Genomic DNA, 17,574 nt, shown 5'->3' with positions numbered 1-17,574 from the left:
GTAGTTCTGTTTTTCTTTCTATGTCTTTCTCCCTGATACATCCATAAAAACTCTGTCTCTCTCCCTCTCTCTTTCTCTGTTCGTGGGTATTTTGGGGGGCAGGAATGACAGAGGGGGCAGAGAATCAAGCGGGAGATCCAAAACGGCTTTACACCTGCAGGATATCCTCACTTGACCTTTTCCATCCCCTGCCAACGACAAAACGGGGATCCCGACATTCATGTCATTAGCAAAGCAAGTCAGGCATTTATGGCTGACTGTCCCCCAATGTTGGACTGTCCGTTCACATTGGTATGCAATCATGACAGATCCCCCATGTCATGCACCTGGCGGACAGAACCTGCCGGAAGCACACAGGTAAGTACAGTCCCTTGGGGAGAGGGTCATGCCTGGGTAATACCCTGGCACTGCCCCTGGCACAGGCGTAGCATTGGCTGAGGCTACTGCCAGCTGACATTGCCAGGAAATTCTGTGGGGTAGATGCCGGGTGTTCAGTATCCATGGTGTGGGGTAATCTGTTCTGGCAGGAGGGAGGGAGGGCATTCTGTGGTCTACTTTACTTACTTAGCAATGCGGGACCCAGGATCGATGCTACTAAGTGGAAAGGATGTCCCGAAGCATGGTACATTGGCGAGACCATGCAGACGCTGCGACAACGAATGAACGGACATCGCGCAACAATCACCAGGCAGGAATGTTCCCTTCCAGTCGGGGAACACTTCAACAGTCAAGGGCATTCAGCCTCTGACCTCCGGGTAAGCGTTCTCCAAGGCGGCCTTCAGGACGCGTGACAACGCAGAATCGCCGAGCAGAAACTTATAGCCAAGTTCCGCACACATGAGTGCGGCCTCAACCGGGACCTGGGATTCATGTTGCATTACGTTCATCCCCCACCACCTGGCCTGCGAAATCCTACCAACTGTCCTGGCTTGACACAATTCACACGTCTTTAACCTGGGGTTACCCCATCTCTGGATCTGTAAAGAGTTAATCACCTGCTAATGCTCGCATTCCAAGCATTGTCTTGCATCTTTGAATTTGGCTATATATATGTTTCTGGAACATACCTCTTCATTCACCTGAGTAAGGAGCAGCACTCCGAAAGCTAGTGATATTGAAACAAACTGGTTGGACTTTAACCTGGTGTTGTAAGACTTCTTACTGTGCTCACCCCAGTCCAACGCCGGCATCTCCACGTCATGGCTTTATTTTCATGATGGATTTTTTCTACTCTGAAGTGCTTCCTAGAAAGAGCAGGTTCTCTGTCTGACGGCAATTTTGTAGACTGGATCTTTCTTAACCTCTGATGCCAAAACAGCATGCCTCCACTGGAGGTACGTTTCCACCATAGAAGCAGCTGGCACCACTCTGTCATTAAAGTACAAGGGTTCCTCAAAGAGGACCTTCTTGCAACACTGTTGAATTCTTTGGATAGATGTGATGACCATGCCGGGGGCTCGGAGGCCTTGTATCTGTTGGGTGGTCAGGGACATGGCTGGACAGTGTCAGGTTGACACGGCCAAGAATGGGGCCTGACGGGTGTCCCTGAAGGACAGGGCCTTTGGTGGCCCTATCGTTGTGTGTCGTTCACTTGGGGGTATGGTCTGCTGATAGCGATGGAGGAGTGGGTCAGGCTCTGTAAGGTTATTCTGAGATTCGGGTGCCCACACATCACATTTCGGTTGTGAATCACCCCAGCTCCAAAAAAATGACGAAGTGTGGGAATATCATGATGGGAATCGTGCTGACTCTTCCACATTAATTTTCCTGCCCAAAATGACATTTAGGGCGGAAACCTACCAGAATTTGGCAATGTGACAGGTTCAGCCAGAACACTGGCGTGTAATTCTCCAGTTGTACAGACCAGGGACGAAATTCTCCCCCAACGGCGCGATGTCCGCCGACTGGCGCCAAACACGGCGCCAATCAGACGGGCATCGCGCCGGCCCAAAGGTGCGGAATTACCCCCAGGACCCCGGAGCCCGCCCACGCCGCCTGGTCCCGCCGGTAAATACCAGGTTTGATTTACGCCGGCGGGACAGGCAATTTCTGGGCGGGACTTCGGCCCATCCGGGCCGGAGAATCCAGCGGGGGGTCCCGCCAACAGGCGTGGCCCGATTCCCGCCCCTGCCCAATCTCCGGTACCGGAGACTTCGGCGGGGGCGGGATTCACGGCGGCCTACGGCCATTCTCCGACCCGGCGGGGGGTCGGAGAATGACGCCCCAGTTTTCTCACAGAATCTTGAGCTTCTTTGCCAAAAAAAGTGTGTGTGTGGTTTACGCAATCACTCTGGCAGGCCTGGGCCTCAGAGAGGCCAGGTACCAGCTGTAAAGAAATAGGGGTGCAATCTTTAAAGGGCGTCTCGATCAATGCTGCAACCTAACAGCCCCCAGCTCCAATCATTGAGGTATCGTGGGGTTTTAACCCCCTGCCCAGTATTCATCGCTGGCAAACATGTCCCCCACACACCGATAATCATCGTCAGCAACCACCCTCCGACCAGCAACAATCCTAGCCGGTACACCTCACATCCCCTCAGTGTCGTCCCCACCCCCCCCCCCCCCCCCCCAACCACACATCAGAGCATTCACCCCCCAATTGGGTCAGCCCCTGGCACTGCCTCTGTCACAGGTTGGCACTGCTAGATTGGAACTGGCGGGTTGGAGATGCCAGGTTGGCACTGCCCCGCACCCCCCCCCGAGCCAAACTTACCTCTGTGTCCATGGATGGATCCCCTCGACTGTCTCACACCTGGTCAAATCTGTTGGGAACCTCACCGACGTGACACCAACGCTGACTTTACCCTGCTCTCTGCTGCACCCTCCCCCCCCACAAACTTTCCTCCCTTTTTATTTTTTGTTTCCCTTGAACTTCTGTGTTCCCGTTCCCTCCTGCAGGCCTCCTCCTTCACTGTACCTCCGTACACCAGCCTATTAGCTAGTACAGTGGCTCCCCTCAATGGTCGGATTCCCCCCCAAACTCCATTAAACTCACCCACCCCCCGACTGATGTGATCGGTTCTCCTGATCGGCGATTTTCTCCTTCAGCCCTTTATCTTCCTGAGCAGCCTTGTCAAATTGGATTCGAGGGCCGTGATCCGATCCCCCTGGTCCGTGGTGGCTTTCTCAAGGTCCCATGTCGTTGCCTCTTGGACCTCAAGCCACCGCTACATTTTGCTCACTAATTTTCATGGGGGCCATCGCGGCCTCAACTGCCGCCTCCACGGCCGCTGTGAGGTCCTCCCTCATTGCCTCTCTGTGCTTCTAGAGCTCGGAGGTGATGAGGCCCATCATGTTCTCTATGAGTGCATGGGTCTGCGCTTGAAAGTCCATAGGACCATCCGTCATCATTTCCTTGCCGCCACGCAGACTCCCCTGCTCCGAGGTATCCCTCTCCTCCTCTTTGGATGTTTTTTGGCTGAGTTGCTGGTTCTTTGGTACTTTGGGCGGCATTGCAGTTGATGGAGGGTTTTGACTTGGGGTATTTTTCATTTTGTTGGTGCTCGTTTGTTGGGGTTAAAGGACCTTAACCAGGGTTTCTAAACGAGAGCCACCTTTTGTGTGACCGCTCAGCTCATGACCACCACCAGAAGTCCACACCTGGTGCTTTCTTCCTGTTATTCCAGTGGTCTCGGTGAACCACATTGTTTTTACTTTCACTGAACTGCGATTGCTGCCTTTCCCCTCCTGATCTATGGCAAAGGGATCTGGATGAGCGAGCAAGCAAGAGAGTGCAGCACAGCTAGAGTCAGTGTTTTGTGGAGAGCAATGAGAATCCAAGGTAGCACTGGAGCATAAGGAACCATCAAGGTATTAAAAGTGAGCATGCCTTTGGCCTTTTGTCAGGTTATATTGCTATGAAGTACAGTATGATGTTTTCCTACATTGAAGACTTTTAAGTGCAAGTTGTTACTATTGCTGCAAATATATTTTTCATGTTGGCCGAAGGGTGGCAGAGAATTAATTACACAGGTGTGGGAAGTTATGATAGTGTGTACTAACTGGAAGAGTTGTATCTATAGTGCAGGCTGTTAATTTTGTGTGGATAATAGGGGAAGACACTGGGTGATGGGGTTGGGTGCTTTATGTGTAAGCGTGTAACTTCTTTTTGTCAATTATTGTATTTGTGATTCTGTGATGAAGTTTATTTTTAAATGTTTGCAGTGGGGTGGAGGAGAAGCTATGTCAATGGATCCATCTTAATGAATTGTTTCTGCGGCAGAACAATTGGGCAGAAGTTCTTTTGGAAAGAGAAATGTTCTGTGCAGTAAGATTGTTGAAGCATGAAAGTTGAAAAACATTTTGAAAGGAGAAACCCAGTCATTTGTCCAATGAGGAAAAAATAAAATGAGGGAAATTCAAACAATTAAGCTGAAAATGATGCTCATGATAGCTACTAGATTCAGAAGATGAAGATATTTACTGTTGTCACAAACCGTTTCAATTTATGAAAAGAAAGACATGTTTATAGGTTTTCTTATTAAAAACATGTGAATGGTATTTAAAACATGTGAACGCTCTGTTTAACACATGCCAGGACAAAAGTTTTGCTTGCGTAAAATTTCATACTCTTCTACTTTCTAATGTGCAATGCTATGTGTTAGTGGTCAGAGCATTGTGTTTCTGTCCATTATAGAACTGATGCATCTTATTCATTGTTTTGAGCTTTGCTTGTTGCTATATTAAATGTTGAGCAAAACATGCTTTTGTACCTCTTTCCTTTTTCTTTGTATGACGTGTTTGTCTTCATTACTTCATCCTTGGAAAAATGGAGTATATCTTGTTGCACAATCAGATCTGTTCATGAATGCCTGATTAATTACTTTATTTAACTCTAGGAGGAGGAGTGCCTCATGGTGTGTTTCCTGAACAAAGTGGTAACACTGGTGGACTAACAGAAAGATGTGCACACTGGGATGGCAAGCATGAGGCATCTCAGCCCGCACGTGACACTTTACTAAGTTGTGATGCAGTGCTTAACAGACACCTGCTACCCACTGGCTATGATAATTTGCCATGCGTAGAACCACATACACCAGAGGAGGTAAATGCAGAACGGACAAGCAAGTCTAATCTCAGAAGTCGAAAGGTACAAGACTTGTACGAGGAGGTCCCAAAGAATAAAGATAAGCATGAGAAGGGCCCAAAAGTAAAAGCTATGCAAGAAAAGGGCCCAACGGTACAAGACAAACATGAGGAGGGTCCAAAGATAGAAGATAAGCAGGAGGAGGGCCCAAAGGTACAAGATATGCACAAGAAGGGTTCTCAGGTACAAGATAAACATGAGAAGGGCCCTAAAGTACAAGATATGCACGAGAACAAGGATAACCTAGGTGAGAAATCAGGGAAACAATATTAAAAATAAACTCATAAAGAGGTGGAATCATATTCTGTGAAGAACTTATCTGGTCTCAGTGAATGTGATTAATGTTTAATTGTTAGGGAGGTTTTATTGATGGTAACAAAAAGCTATTTACCTTATAACGCCTCTCACATCAAAGGAAGTCTCCAAATACTTCAATATAATAATATTATACAAGGAGCAAGAAGCACTTTAACCAAGTGGTAGGAATAGATTGGAGGCGGAAGCAAAACATGGTTTAAGAAATACATTTTCGAAGACTTTGAAAGGAAGAGGGAGAGACATCTAAGTTACTTGTTTTTATACAGCATTTCAGGGAGCAAGGGCCTAACAGCAGAAAGATTGTTCTCTGACGTTCAATTGGAACATGAACAGTGTGTCTGTCTGTGTCTGTGTCTGTGTGTGTGTGTGTCTGTGTACTGAATTATGTGATCACAGCTGCTTTGTTGGGAATGACATTCTGAATTGAACAGTTCAACCAGAAAGATAGTTGAACAGGTTATTTTTTCAATTTATGCTACCAGGAAATTACTGCCATTCATGGGGACAACAAACTGCAGTTGTCGTTCTCAGTAAGGTATTATTCCCCATGGCATTACTTTCAGAATCCCATTAAAAGCAAAGCTGCATGAAAGATACTTTAGCATTTCATTTGATAAGCCCATTTCATATCCAATGTTAATTGTTTTTAATTGTTCTTTGGATGTGGGAAAAGCAATATTTATTGCATGCACCTGGTTGTCCTAAGAGGATAATGTCAGTCACAAAATATGAGATGCAAGAAATATGTAAACAGTGAAGTCTGTATAAGACTTAAGAAAGAAGTAGACAGGTTAGCAGAATGGGTAAGCAGATGACAACCGATCAACTTTAAAAAAAAAAATCTTTTTATTGGCACTTCCCATATTTATAAACAGTTGTATATATACACATTACATTTTTCTCACCCGCGCTAATTTCCTTTATTATACAGAGAGGTTTAATTTGTCCTTCGTTTAACTGGCCCTCTGTGCATTTCGTTGCCCTCTAGATCGGTCCTTGGTCCCTCCCCCTTCTCCGTTCCACCCCCCACTCCGGCTTCAGTTGTGCTTTACTTTCATTTTCCGGACAGAATGGAAAAAAAAGGGGGAAGGTAGCCCCCCCCTCCCCCATCTCTCATGGTTTCCCCACCTTCCTTCCGCCTCCATCCGCCCCCCCCCCCCCCCCAACCCCGGGTTGCGCAGTGTTTTGGTACCTCATCTATCTTAGTGTTTTAAAAAAAACTTCTTATTAGGTTACTCCTCGTTGCTGGCCTCGAACAGATTTTGGAACAGACCGACAAACTGCCCCCAAGTATCCAGGAAGCCTTCCTCTGACCCTCGGATGGCGTACTTAATCTTCTTCAGGTGGAGTAATTCCAAGAGGTCAGCGAGCCAGTCTGCAGCTGTGGGTGGTGCTGCTGATCGCCAGCCGAGCAGGATTCTCCGGCGTGCGATTAGGGAAGCGAAAGCAAGGGCGTTGGCCCCCTTCCCCATGTGTAACTGGCTGATCTGCTACCTCGAAGATTGCCACTATTGGGCATGGCTTCACCCTTACCCCCACAACCTTGGACATTGCCTCAGAGAAGGCTGTCCAGAACCCAGCAAGCTTGGGGCAAGCCCAAAACATGTGGGTGTGGTTGGCCGGGCCCCTCTGGCACCGCTCACATTTGTCCTGTATCTCCAGGAAGAACCTGCTCATTCGGGTTCTGGTCAGGTGCGCTCTGTGCACCACTTTGAGCTGCATTAGACTTAGCCTTGCGCAGGAGGAGGTGGAGCTCACCCTGCTCAGTGCTTCGCTCCAGAGTCCCCATCCTACCTCTGTTCCCAGTTCGTCCTCCCATTTTTGTCTGGTCTCGTCGAGTGGAGTCCGGGCTCTGTCCGGTAACTGCCCGTATATTTTCCCACATAGCCCACCCTTCTCGTTGCTTGTGCCTATCAGGTCCTCTAGTAGTGCGGTTTCTGGGGCCCTGGGGTACCCTACCCTCTCTTTGCGGAGGAAGTGTTTTATTTGGAGGTGTCTCATTTCCTGTCCTTTTGCTAGCTTCCACTTCCTCGTCAGTTCGTCTAGTGTCGCCAGTCTGTGCCCTATGTAGAAGTCCCCGACCGTCAGTGTACCCCCGTCCCGCCTCCATCTTTTGAAGGTTGTATCCATCATGGCTGAGGGGAATCTGTGATTGCCGCATATGGGAGCCATGGGGGATATTTTGGTTATCCTGAAGTGTTGTCTCAGCTGGGTCCACGTTCTCAGCGTGGCCGCTACCACTGGGCTCGTTGTGTATCTTGTTGAGGAGGATGGGAGTGCTGCTGTGGCCAGGGCCCGGAGGGTTGTTCCTTTAAAGGATGCCTCCTCCCTTTGTACCCAATCTGTGTCGGGTTCTTGTACCCATCCCCTCACTATTTCTGCCGTTGCTGCCCAATGGTAGTATTGTAGGTTTGGTAAGGCCAAGCCCCCTTTGATTTTCCTTCTTTGCAGTGTCTGTTTGGGAATTCTGGAGTTCTTACCCCACCCCCACACAAACGCCATGATTAGCCTGTCTACGTTTTGGAAAAAGGCCTTGGGGATGAAGATCGAGATGGATCTAAACAGGAAGAGGAACCATGGCAGTACGTTCAACTTGATCATCTGCACTCTCCCCGCTAGGGAGAGTGGGAGTGAGCCCCACCTTTGAAGGTCTCTTCTTACTTCCTCCACCAGGCTGGTCAGGTTCCACTTGTGGATTTGTGTCCAGTCTCTGACTGTCTGGATCCCCAGGTAACGGAATCTGTTTTGGGCTGTTTTGAACAGGAGCCCCTCCAGCTCTCTCCCTCCCCCGTTTGGGTTCACAGGGGATGCCTTACTTTTTCCCAGGTTAAGTTTGTATCCCGAGAAGGTTCCAAACTCTTTCAGTATTTGCAGTATTGCCTTCAGTCCCTCCTGTGGCTTTGAGACATAGAGGAGCAGATCATCTGCATAGATGGAGACTCTGTGCTCTCTGTCTCCTCTCCAGATTCCCTTCCAGCTTTTTGCATCCCGCAGGGCTATGGCCAGGGGTTCGATCGCTAGCACGAACAAGAGAGGGAACAGGGGGCAGCCCTGTCTTGTTCCTCTCTGTAGCTGGAAGTAACAACCAAACAACTTAATGTGATTACAAAAACAACACCAGGTTCAAGTCCAACAGGTTTATTTGGAATTACTAGCTTTCGGAGTGTAGCTCCTTCATCAGGTGAGTGAAGAGGTAGGTTACACAAACACATGTGTAGACAAAGTTAATGATGCAAGATGATATTTTGAATGCGAGTCTTTGCAGGTAATTAAGTCTTTACAGGTCCAGACGGTGCGACTGCAGAGAGGGATAATCACAGATTAAAGAGGTGTGAATTGTCTCATGCCAGGACAGTTGGTAGGATTTCGCAAGCCCAGGCCAGATGGTGGGGTTAAATGTAGTGAGACATGAATCCAAGATCCCAGTTGAGGTCTTACTCATGCGTACAGAACTTGGCTATCAGTTTCTGCTCTGCGATTCTGCATTGTCGTGCGTCCTGAAGGCCGCTTAGAGAATACTTACCCGAAGATCAGAGGCTGAATGCCCTTGACTGCTGAAGTGCTCCCCAACTGGAAGGGAACATTTCTGCCTGGTGATTGTTGCGCAATGTTCGTTCATCCTACTAACTGTCCTGGCTTGAGGCAATTCACACGTCTTTAACCTGTGATTATCCCTCTCTCCAGTTGCACCATCTGGACCTGTAAAGACTGAATTACCTGCAAAGACTCGCATTCAAAATATCATCTTGCATCATTAACTTTGTCTACACATGTGTTTGTGTAACCTACCTCTTCACTCACCTGATGAAGGAGCTACGCTCCGAAAGCTAGTAATTCCAAATAAACCTGTTGGACTTTAACCTGGTGTTGTAAGACTTCTTATTGTGCCTATCCCAGCCCAGCGCCAGCATCTCCACATTTAAAAAAAAAAGAAGGAATGGGATTACATACTTATACAAAGACACTGAAAGATGTGAATGAACATATAGTTCCTTACATGTGTTAGTGCAAAACGTTCATGCCTTTGGAAAAGGCAATTTAATTTAGAATTTTATAGTTAGGGGCATGGCACACAAAAGTAACAAAGTAATGATTTTTTTTAACAAACATTAGCTCAACACAATTAAAGTTACATGTTACATGTACAATTTTAGGCATAGAAAGTGAACATACACCCCATTATTTTTAATTAATAAAGACATTTTGCTTTATAATCATTGAAACTAATTGAAGGGTAAATGCTAATAAATAACTTTCCTTTTAATGTAGTAATATGGATTAGTATGATTCACTTCCAGGGAGACAGTTAGACAGTTTCTGTAATTCACTCAGTTCAGCAAAGGAAATGTAAGCAGATTGTGGGTCTGAATCCTGATCATGGCTGAAATTACAGCTTGAAGAACCATATATGCAATAAGTTTTAACCATATGGGTTTAGCTTCTCATCTTAGGGACTAATTCAAATTCTGCTTGTATTATCTTTTGATGACGTAATTCTTCTTTCACCACTCCTATTCTCATTAATTTACATTTGCTCACGCTTGTCCCGATCCAACAATGCTTCGAATTTAAAGTTCTCATCCTTCTTTTCAAATCCCTCCTTGGCTCCACCATTTCCTAATTCTATAACCTTTCCGGATGTGTAACCCTCCAAGAACTCTGGATGTCTCCAATTGTGGTCACTTGTGCATTTCCGGCTTCCCTTGTTCTGCCGCTGATGTCCATGCCTCCAACTGTCTAAGACCAAGTCGTTAGCACTGCTGCCTCACAGTGCCAAGGACCCGGGTTCAATTCCGGCCTAGAATCACAATCTATGTGGAGTTTGCATTTTTCCCCTGCGTCTGCGGATTTTCTTTCCGCGGATGCTCTTTCAGTGGGTAGGTGCAGATTTGATGGGCCAAATGGCCTCCTTCTACACTCTAGGGAGTCTATGATATTGTGACCTAAGTTCTGGAGTTCCTTCCCAACATTTTCCATTTCTCTCTCCTCCTTTAACACTCTCTTTAAAACTATCCTTCTGATCAAATTTTTAGTCACCTGTCCTAATAGCTCCTTTTTTGCAACACTGGCAATTATTAAAAATCTGATGACATTCCTGTGAAGGGTCTTTGGATGTTTGAGTACATTAAAGATGTAATTATTCTGATTAAATAGAATTTTCTTCTTTTGTTCTAGCACCTAGTATCAATTTTATTGCGGGATTTCTGACTTAAAGCATGAAGCCAGGCATTTAAAGAACGAAATAAACCGTCTAATGGATATACACTTTTCAGCTGGGAATAATTCACCCTTGGCTGTGCACATAATTCAATTCCTTTAAGACCTACAGTTTAAATAAAACTATTCGAAAATGGAAAAGATAAATAAAAAGATGATAATGTTCGTTGGATTTGTTTAATAATTATATGTTCTGCTAGTGAATAGATATATCTATTTTTCTGGTGCGGATGTTAGTTTCACTATCCAGCAATGTGGCAACTTACCAATATGTCTGAAAGCTTAGTCCAATTTTTTTTGGAAGATGTCAAGTATTGACAATGCATTATAGATGTTCTTTCACTTGTGTGAAACACCTTTGCAACTCATAAACACAATATAGTGACTTGGTACCGTTTGAGCAAATGATTCTAACACACTCTCACCAGTGTGACAGCCTTGATCAATATATGTCATAGTTTCAAATCTATAGATTTTCCTTGAATATGATTGCTTTCCTCCAATTTACAAAATGTCAGTTTTTCTTCTTTCAATATCCTATCTTATATTTTACCACACCCTGTCTTCCAACCATGGCTCTGGAACTCAGTAACTGACTGGTGGGAGAGGACCGTGAACAACACTGGATGTTTCACAATATAATATCCCCTCATGTTTTGTGGAGATGTACAGAGGCTCCATTCTGACACTCTATGGCACTTTTGAACTGGAAAATTCACAATATATTTGAGCCATGGGTGTGAATGTGGGTATTAACTCTCATTTTAAAATGAGTTTAAGCCTCCTTTAAAAGAGACAGAGCAGTCACACTGCTCGGCATTCTATAGCTAATATTGCGAATAGTAAAGATCACAACCGTCCTGATACATTTATTCTTAATTTCTAAACTGAAAGTTAAGTTTGATTCGGTATGTGATCTAATGATATCTCACTGACTTTACAGTGATTATTAAATGTAATAGAAATGAATGCTACCTGGGTGATAACAGCAAGCAGGGACACTATTTGGTTTAACAGCTAATTGAATAATCATTTACGGTGATTTCTCTCAAGTTACACAGTTAGTTATTCTACTCACTGAAACTATGTTACCCTATTGGAATGATTGACTGGCAGCAAGATGTAACTTACAATCTAAGCTTGTGAAGCTTGGTTCTGGTAGGAGTATAGATTATTTTTTGCAGTCAATGTTTCCTCCTTTTCCCTTCCCTTGGTCTGAATTCATTGGCTTCTGCTCAAGTTATGCTCAAGACACTGACAGCTAGCCCCCTTGTACTTTGTGGTGTGATTTAACCGGATGGGAACAGAGTCCCACAATGAGCGCGGTTAACTACTCTCACAGCGCCGAGAAACACCATGATGTCTACAGGGACTCTGGTTATATTCAGGGCCTCAGCGGGCAATTCTCCGATGAGGTTGCACTTAGTCCCGTTTCCGGCACTGAGGAGCTCCGCTCGCCAGAACCCGTCAGCGCAGGAGAAGATCAGGTCGCCAAACCCCTTCCCCCGAAGTGATCCAAAGCCCAAACTCACCTAAAAGGGGGTTCTCGGGGCCCCGCACCCGACCTCACCCACGTAGGACACCCCTGGGCTCAATCCCTGGCACGGGAAAAATGCCAGCCTGGCACTGGCAGCCTGACACCATGGCAGTGCCCCTGCTAGCTGTCAGTGCCACCGAGGCACTTTGGCAGTGCCAGCCTAGCACAGAAATAATAGCACCAGGTGGCACCACCAGGGTGCCAAGGTGGCCATGCCAGGATGCCCAGGTGTCACCAGTGGTGCTAGAGTGTCACCCTGCACAGAGGGCAAGCTCCTGGGGGCATCCAATACCTTGGGAGACTCCCACGAGTGCTATTCCATCTGGTGCCCGCTTGTGGAGACCAACACTGAAGAGCACTCACCCAAGACCTCCGAGGGTTAGATCCCACGGCCCGGGTAGATCAGAGGAGCACATATTGGAATGAGACTAGCTGTCTCCCTCTAATATGCAGATTTGCAAAATAGTGATTCCCCAACAATGGGTGGGATTCAGATTGTGACATTTCGCGAGATCGTGTTAGATCTTGGGAGGTGTGGCTAGCCAGGTAGTTCCAGGAAGAGGGAGCCCCTGCATTTACTGACTGTTTTGCGCTGTCTTTCAGGTGCAACATGGCCTGTAGACTGCGTCCTTCATGTGTAAATGTATACAGTGTGTATCAGCAAGTGAGTGCTGGGCATTAGAGAATCAAAAATCAGTACAATCTTGTTTTCATCTGACACCGGCACACAAAGGTGCTTTCCAGTAAGTGTCACAAGACAAGAATCAAGAATTGGAACCCTTGCTGATGTTCCTTGCGCTAACGTAGAGCAGTAAGGCTGGTTTTAATGCTCCACCTGGTGCTCAGTTACATGTTGCATTTACCAACCCATTCCAGGAAGCTCAAGAGGTGGTATATTTAATTTTTGTTTATGTTCTACCATATACCAAGAACTGCATAGCACATGTCATACAAAGCCTTCAATCCTTTTTCACATTACACTGAGAAATATTTGAAAGAAATTGCACTACATGATATTGGGAATGAACATGTTATTTCATTTGTACATACATTCATAACAAAGCTGTTGACATATTCATTATTAATCCTGCACATTAAGATTTTAATCTATTGGTAGGGAAACATTTTGCAGGGAATGAATTGTAATGGTGTTCCAGGTTGAAACCTCAAGAAAGGGACACTGCAAAGCTATTATTTCTGTTTCAGTAAAATATGGCACATTGAAAAGTGAGTCTGAGACAAGTTTCACTGTCATTTCTGCTTACGATTCCACTGTAATGGAAAGTTCCACATCAGTTGTAATTCGAAGTCATACCAATACGTCACATGAAAACTCACTGTACTGATAAGACCTAAGGTTACTTCATTCATTCCTTGTAAAATACACAGAAGACTTCCTTTCTGTCAGAGCACACAAGTTATTGAAATGGTCAGGCTTGCACTGAAAAGGTTGAACAGTTAAGTGGAATTAAATAACAACCTAATGTACTCTATCTTCAAACAGCTCCTCCAGCCCCACCTTATGCAATTACAGTTCTTGAAAGTGTCCATGACTCTATGGTGTTAGGGTGGAAGCAACCTAAATTCCAAGGTGGCTCTGACATTACTGGCTACTTTGTGGATTATCTTGAAGTTGTTGATGGCATCCCTGGAAAATGGAAAGAAGCCCATATCAAAGCTGTCAGTGATCGGGCTTACAGAGTAAGTAAAACAAGACTCGTTTCCTGAACATGTATTTAGAAATTGTAAGGGAGAGCTCTCAGTTTAATATTCTTCCCAAATGTAAGAATATATATCTATATATATAGCAGTTTTATTGAAATAAGTTTGATTTTGTTCCCCACCATTTCAGGTCTCCTTTCTTTCACTTTCATCAGTTGTGCAAGAGATACTACCTGAATGGAAATAGATTGTAATTGGATACAGATGCATAATCAGCAGTCCACATGCATCTGCAGAGTTGAGCATCCCAGTGCTGGGACTGTCTGTATAGAATTAAATGGATTCTAACTTTCCCAGAATAAGTTAATCAATGTGAAATAAAAACTGTAAAGCTGGGAATACTCAGCAGGTCAGGCAGCATCAATGGAGCAAACAGAGGATGGCGTAGTGGTATTGTCACTGGACTGATAATCCAGAAATCCAGACTAATGCTCTGAGATCCTGGGTTCGAATCCCACCGTGGCAGATGGTGAAATTTGAATTCAATAAAAAGTCTAGAATTAAAAGTCAAATGGTGACCATGAAACAAACCATTGTCGTAAAACCCATCCGGTTCACTAATGTCCTTCAGGGAAGGAAATGCCATCCTTACCTGGTCTGGCCTACATGTGGTTGACTCTTAACTGCCCCCCACTGAAATGCCCTAGCAAGCCACCCAGTTCAAGGGCAATTAGGGATGGCCAGCAAGCGACGCCCACATCCCAAGAACAAACAAAACAAAATTCATCAGCCTCCACATCCTGGAGTGAGTTGTCACCTTCCCAGCTCTACCAGTGAAGTCTGGGGTGGAAACAGTCAAGGTTAGCCTCTCCTACGCCAAATGAGGATTCTAAATGACCAATGAAGGGGTCTGCAGCCGGATGTGGGAAAGGATGAAAGAGATTGTGATTGGGTGTAGGAAAAGAGTGATTAAATGTCAGAAGGGATGATAGTGTCAGGCAATAGGGGGTGATATAGGGTCAGGTGTAGCAAAAAATGCTGCATCCAGAGGAATTATATTTGCAGAATAGCAAAGGCGGGCGAGAGCATGGAAAATCCGGCAAGCAAGGAGGTTTGCTATAGCTTGAAACGTTAACTCTGTTCCTTTCTCCACAGATGTTGATTGTTTCCACCATTTTCCGTTTTAATTTCTGATTTCAGCATCCAAAGAATTTTGCTATTGTTTTAATAATAATCAATATATCTGGTGAAGTATCTATACTGTATTCCTCTAATGCTTGATCTTACTGCATACTTACTACAGATTCATGACCTGAAGGAAAACATGGTTTATCAGTTCCAAGTGCGTGCAGCAAACGTGGCAGGAGTTGGCCTTCCATCCCTGCCGAGTGACAAGTTTAAATGCGAAGAATGGACTATTGCTGTTCCAGGCAGGTCTACTTCCTTTCTGAAGTAATATTCTTACAGTGGTGATGCAAATCCTGAAAGCAAGAATGAGGAACAATGTTCATTAGAAACAATTGTGCTTGGGATCAGGGAGCAAGAACAGACTGGAAGTCAGTTGGTAGATCCTTGTGGGGCTGGGAGGAACTGTCCTCCTGTTTCTGATCTGACAACATCTTCAAAGACCCCCCCACCCAGAACGTACCTTTTTGGAGAGCGAGGTCTCCAGCCTGGAGAAATGAAACTGGTGTATGCCATGCATGCTCTACCCATTTCCCTTCATAAGTTGCAATCAGGGTTTTATAGGAGGCATAGGGACCTGGTTTTAATAACTAACCAGCCTCCATTTAATGGCCTACTGAAAGTTGCCTCAGGTGGAAAAGTAAGTTCACTAAATTTCAAACTGTTGGCTATGACAGATGGAGCACACTGCTAACCATGTGATTAATTGTGGCAACAATTGATAATATAATATATCGTTAAAGCATGGATAATAATTCCTCTGGTCCCTATTTTTAGAAGGACATGATTATATGTCTTGTTTAGCACAGTGGGCGAAACAGCTGGCTTGTAAAGCAGAACAAGGCCCGCAGCGCGGGTTCAATTCCCGTACCGGCCTCCCGAACAGGCGCCCGAATGTGGCGACCAGGGGCTTTTCACAGTAACTTCATTTGAAGCCTCCTTGTGACAATAAGCAATTTTAATTTCTTTTCATTTATACTAGAAATATCCAGCAGAATGTAATGGGGATGTTCTTCGACTTTTTTTTCTTCAGATATACGATAATTGATTAAACTACAGTATATAGTATTTAGAGAGGACACCAATTGGTAATGTTTAAAACATTTACTGTAAGTATGCTATCATTACCACCCTGTCCTGGCTGTATTTTATGTTAATTAATGCATTTTACAAATGAATGCAGGACCACCTCATGACATTATGTACACTGAGGTCAGACAGAATTCACTGGTACTCCTCTGGAAAGCTCCAGTCTATTCGGGTCGCAGTGAGGTGACTGGGTATTATGCTGACATCCGGGAGGTTGATGCAGATGACGAAATGTGGAGAAGTGTGAATGAAAAGGAAACGTCAAAGAGATACATAAAGGTAAAATAATTGGAATTCCTATTCTCTTAAATTATTTTGATAAACACAATTTCAGGTTAGGATTGTTTGATGAAATGTACAAGCTTTGTATCATGTCAACATTTCAGTTTTACAAAGTGAACTACATATCTATCATTAAAGGCAAAACATCTAGTCATCTTCTGAAGTTGATATTTCAGTTATTTATACAAACTCCAATCTGTACGATATTTACTGATCACCTAGAAAGGTGCTAAATAGTCTCACTAGCCTTCAGGTAGAGAGTGCATGTTCATAATGTGCCTGTAGTGCACCATATTTGTAAAAGCCAAAACAGTGCCTATGCTGAGACAACCATTAGGATCTATGCTCAGTAACATGACAAAAGGCCCAACATGTGTTTGTGGGCCCCATTGCACAGCTGTCAGTCTTCATCCCTTAGATGCAGCTTGTTTACTGCCAGAGCCTGGGATAAAGGATGGGGAAGGAGATGGGCATTAGTCGTATATGGAGAGTTGGCAAGATGTTATCTATCATATTTATTGATGAAATATTGATAAAAAGCAGCTGACAAATTAATTTTAATACTTTCAAAGTCTCACTAAAACCTTAATATTGCCAACAGGTACAAGGTCTGAAAGAAGGTGTGACCTATGTTTTCCGTGTGCGAGCAGTAAACAGGGCAGGGGTTGGAAAACCATCTGATTTAACAGAGCCAGTCACCGCAGAAACACTCCCAGGTTTGTTTTGCCATTTTGCAGAAACATGTGACAAAGAAAAATGATCTTATTCACAAAGGGCGATGATATCTTGTGGAGGCGACCAGGGTCTCTGCCATTGGCTGGAGAGCTGGTGATATGGTATTGCCTCTTTTCGAGAAGGCCCACTGCATTATGCACCAATCAGGCACTTGGCAGTTCAGCAGCGGGCCCTGCCCAGTATCAATGATCTGCCTCGAACTGCTGGCCAATCAGAGAGTGGCAGTTCAATTGAACAGCAGTGTCACTGGGGAGGCAGTGGCTGCTGTTGATATGACACTCACTTGAGGCCTCAGATTTACATTGGATGCCAGGTCAAGATGAGTGATAGCAAGGTGGGGGTGATGGGTCAGGGGTGAGGATGAAGATCGGAAACAAGGGAAATGGAATGGCTCTTAGCGGCCTCCCCATTCCCTCATTCAGGCACTGAGTACCTTTAAATGAGGTACTCCCCTCTGGGCACC

The 17,574-nt window shown here is 45.1% G+C and overlaps 1 protein-coding gene and 1 long non-coding RNA gene across 4 annotated transcripts in view; one reads left to right on the top strand and one right to left on the bottom strand.

Annotated features, from left to right (window-relative positions):
- Nucleotides 1-17,574, top strand: part of myom1b (myomesin 1b) — a 246,733-nt gene that overhangs the window by 163,012 nt on the left and 66,147 nt on the right. For 2 of the 3 annotated variants that reach the window (XM_072467909.1, XM_072467907.1), the window contains 5 exons: nt 4,839-4,856; nt 13,663-13,859; nt 15,124-15,250; nt 16,189-16,373; nt 16,978-17,092. In XM_072467909.1, the coding sequence (XP_072324010.1) occupies nt 4,839-4,856; nt 13,663-13,859; nt 15,124-15,250; nt 16,189-16,373; nt 16,978-17,092 (642 nt within the window). The remainder of the gene's footprint in view (nt 1-4,838; nt 4,857-13,662; nt 13,860-15,123; nt 15,251-16,188; nt 16,374-16,977; nt 17,093-17,574) is intronic. The other variant, XM_072467908.1, reaches the window with a different exon arrangement.
- The window catches only part of LOC140385595 (uncharacterized), a 130,978-nt gene continuing 128,565 nt past the window's right edge, over nt 15,162-17,574 (bottom strand). The window contains exon 3 of the long non-coding RNA XR_011933407.1: nt 15,162-15,301. This is a non-coding gene — a long non-coding RNA (uncharacterized lncRNA). The remainder of the gene's footprint in view (nt 15,302-17,574) is intronic.

This window comes from Scyliorhinus torazame, chromosome 11 (assembly GCF_047496885.1).
Source record: "Scyliorhinus torazame isolate Kashiwa2021f chromosome 11, sScyTor2.1, whole genome shotgun sequence".
In the NCBI taxonomy this organism is placed as follows: domain Eukaryota; kingdom Metazoa; phylum Chordata; class Chondrichthyes; order Carcharhiniformes; family Scyliorhinidae; genus Scyliorhinus; species Scyliorhinus torazame.
The sequence above is the reverse complement of the archived record's forward strand: the minus strand, read 5'-3'. Positions and strand labels throughout refer to the sequence as shown.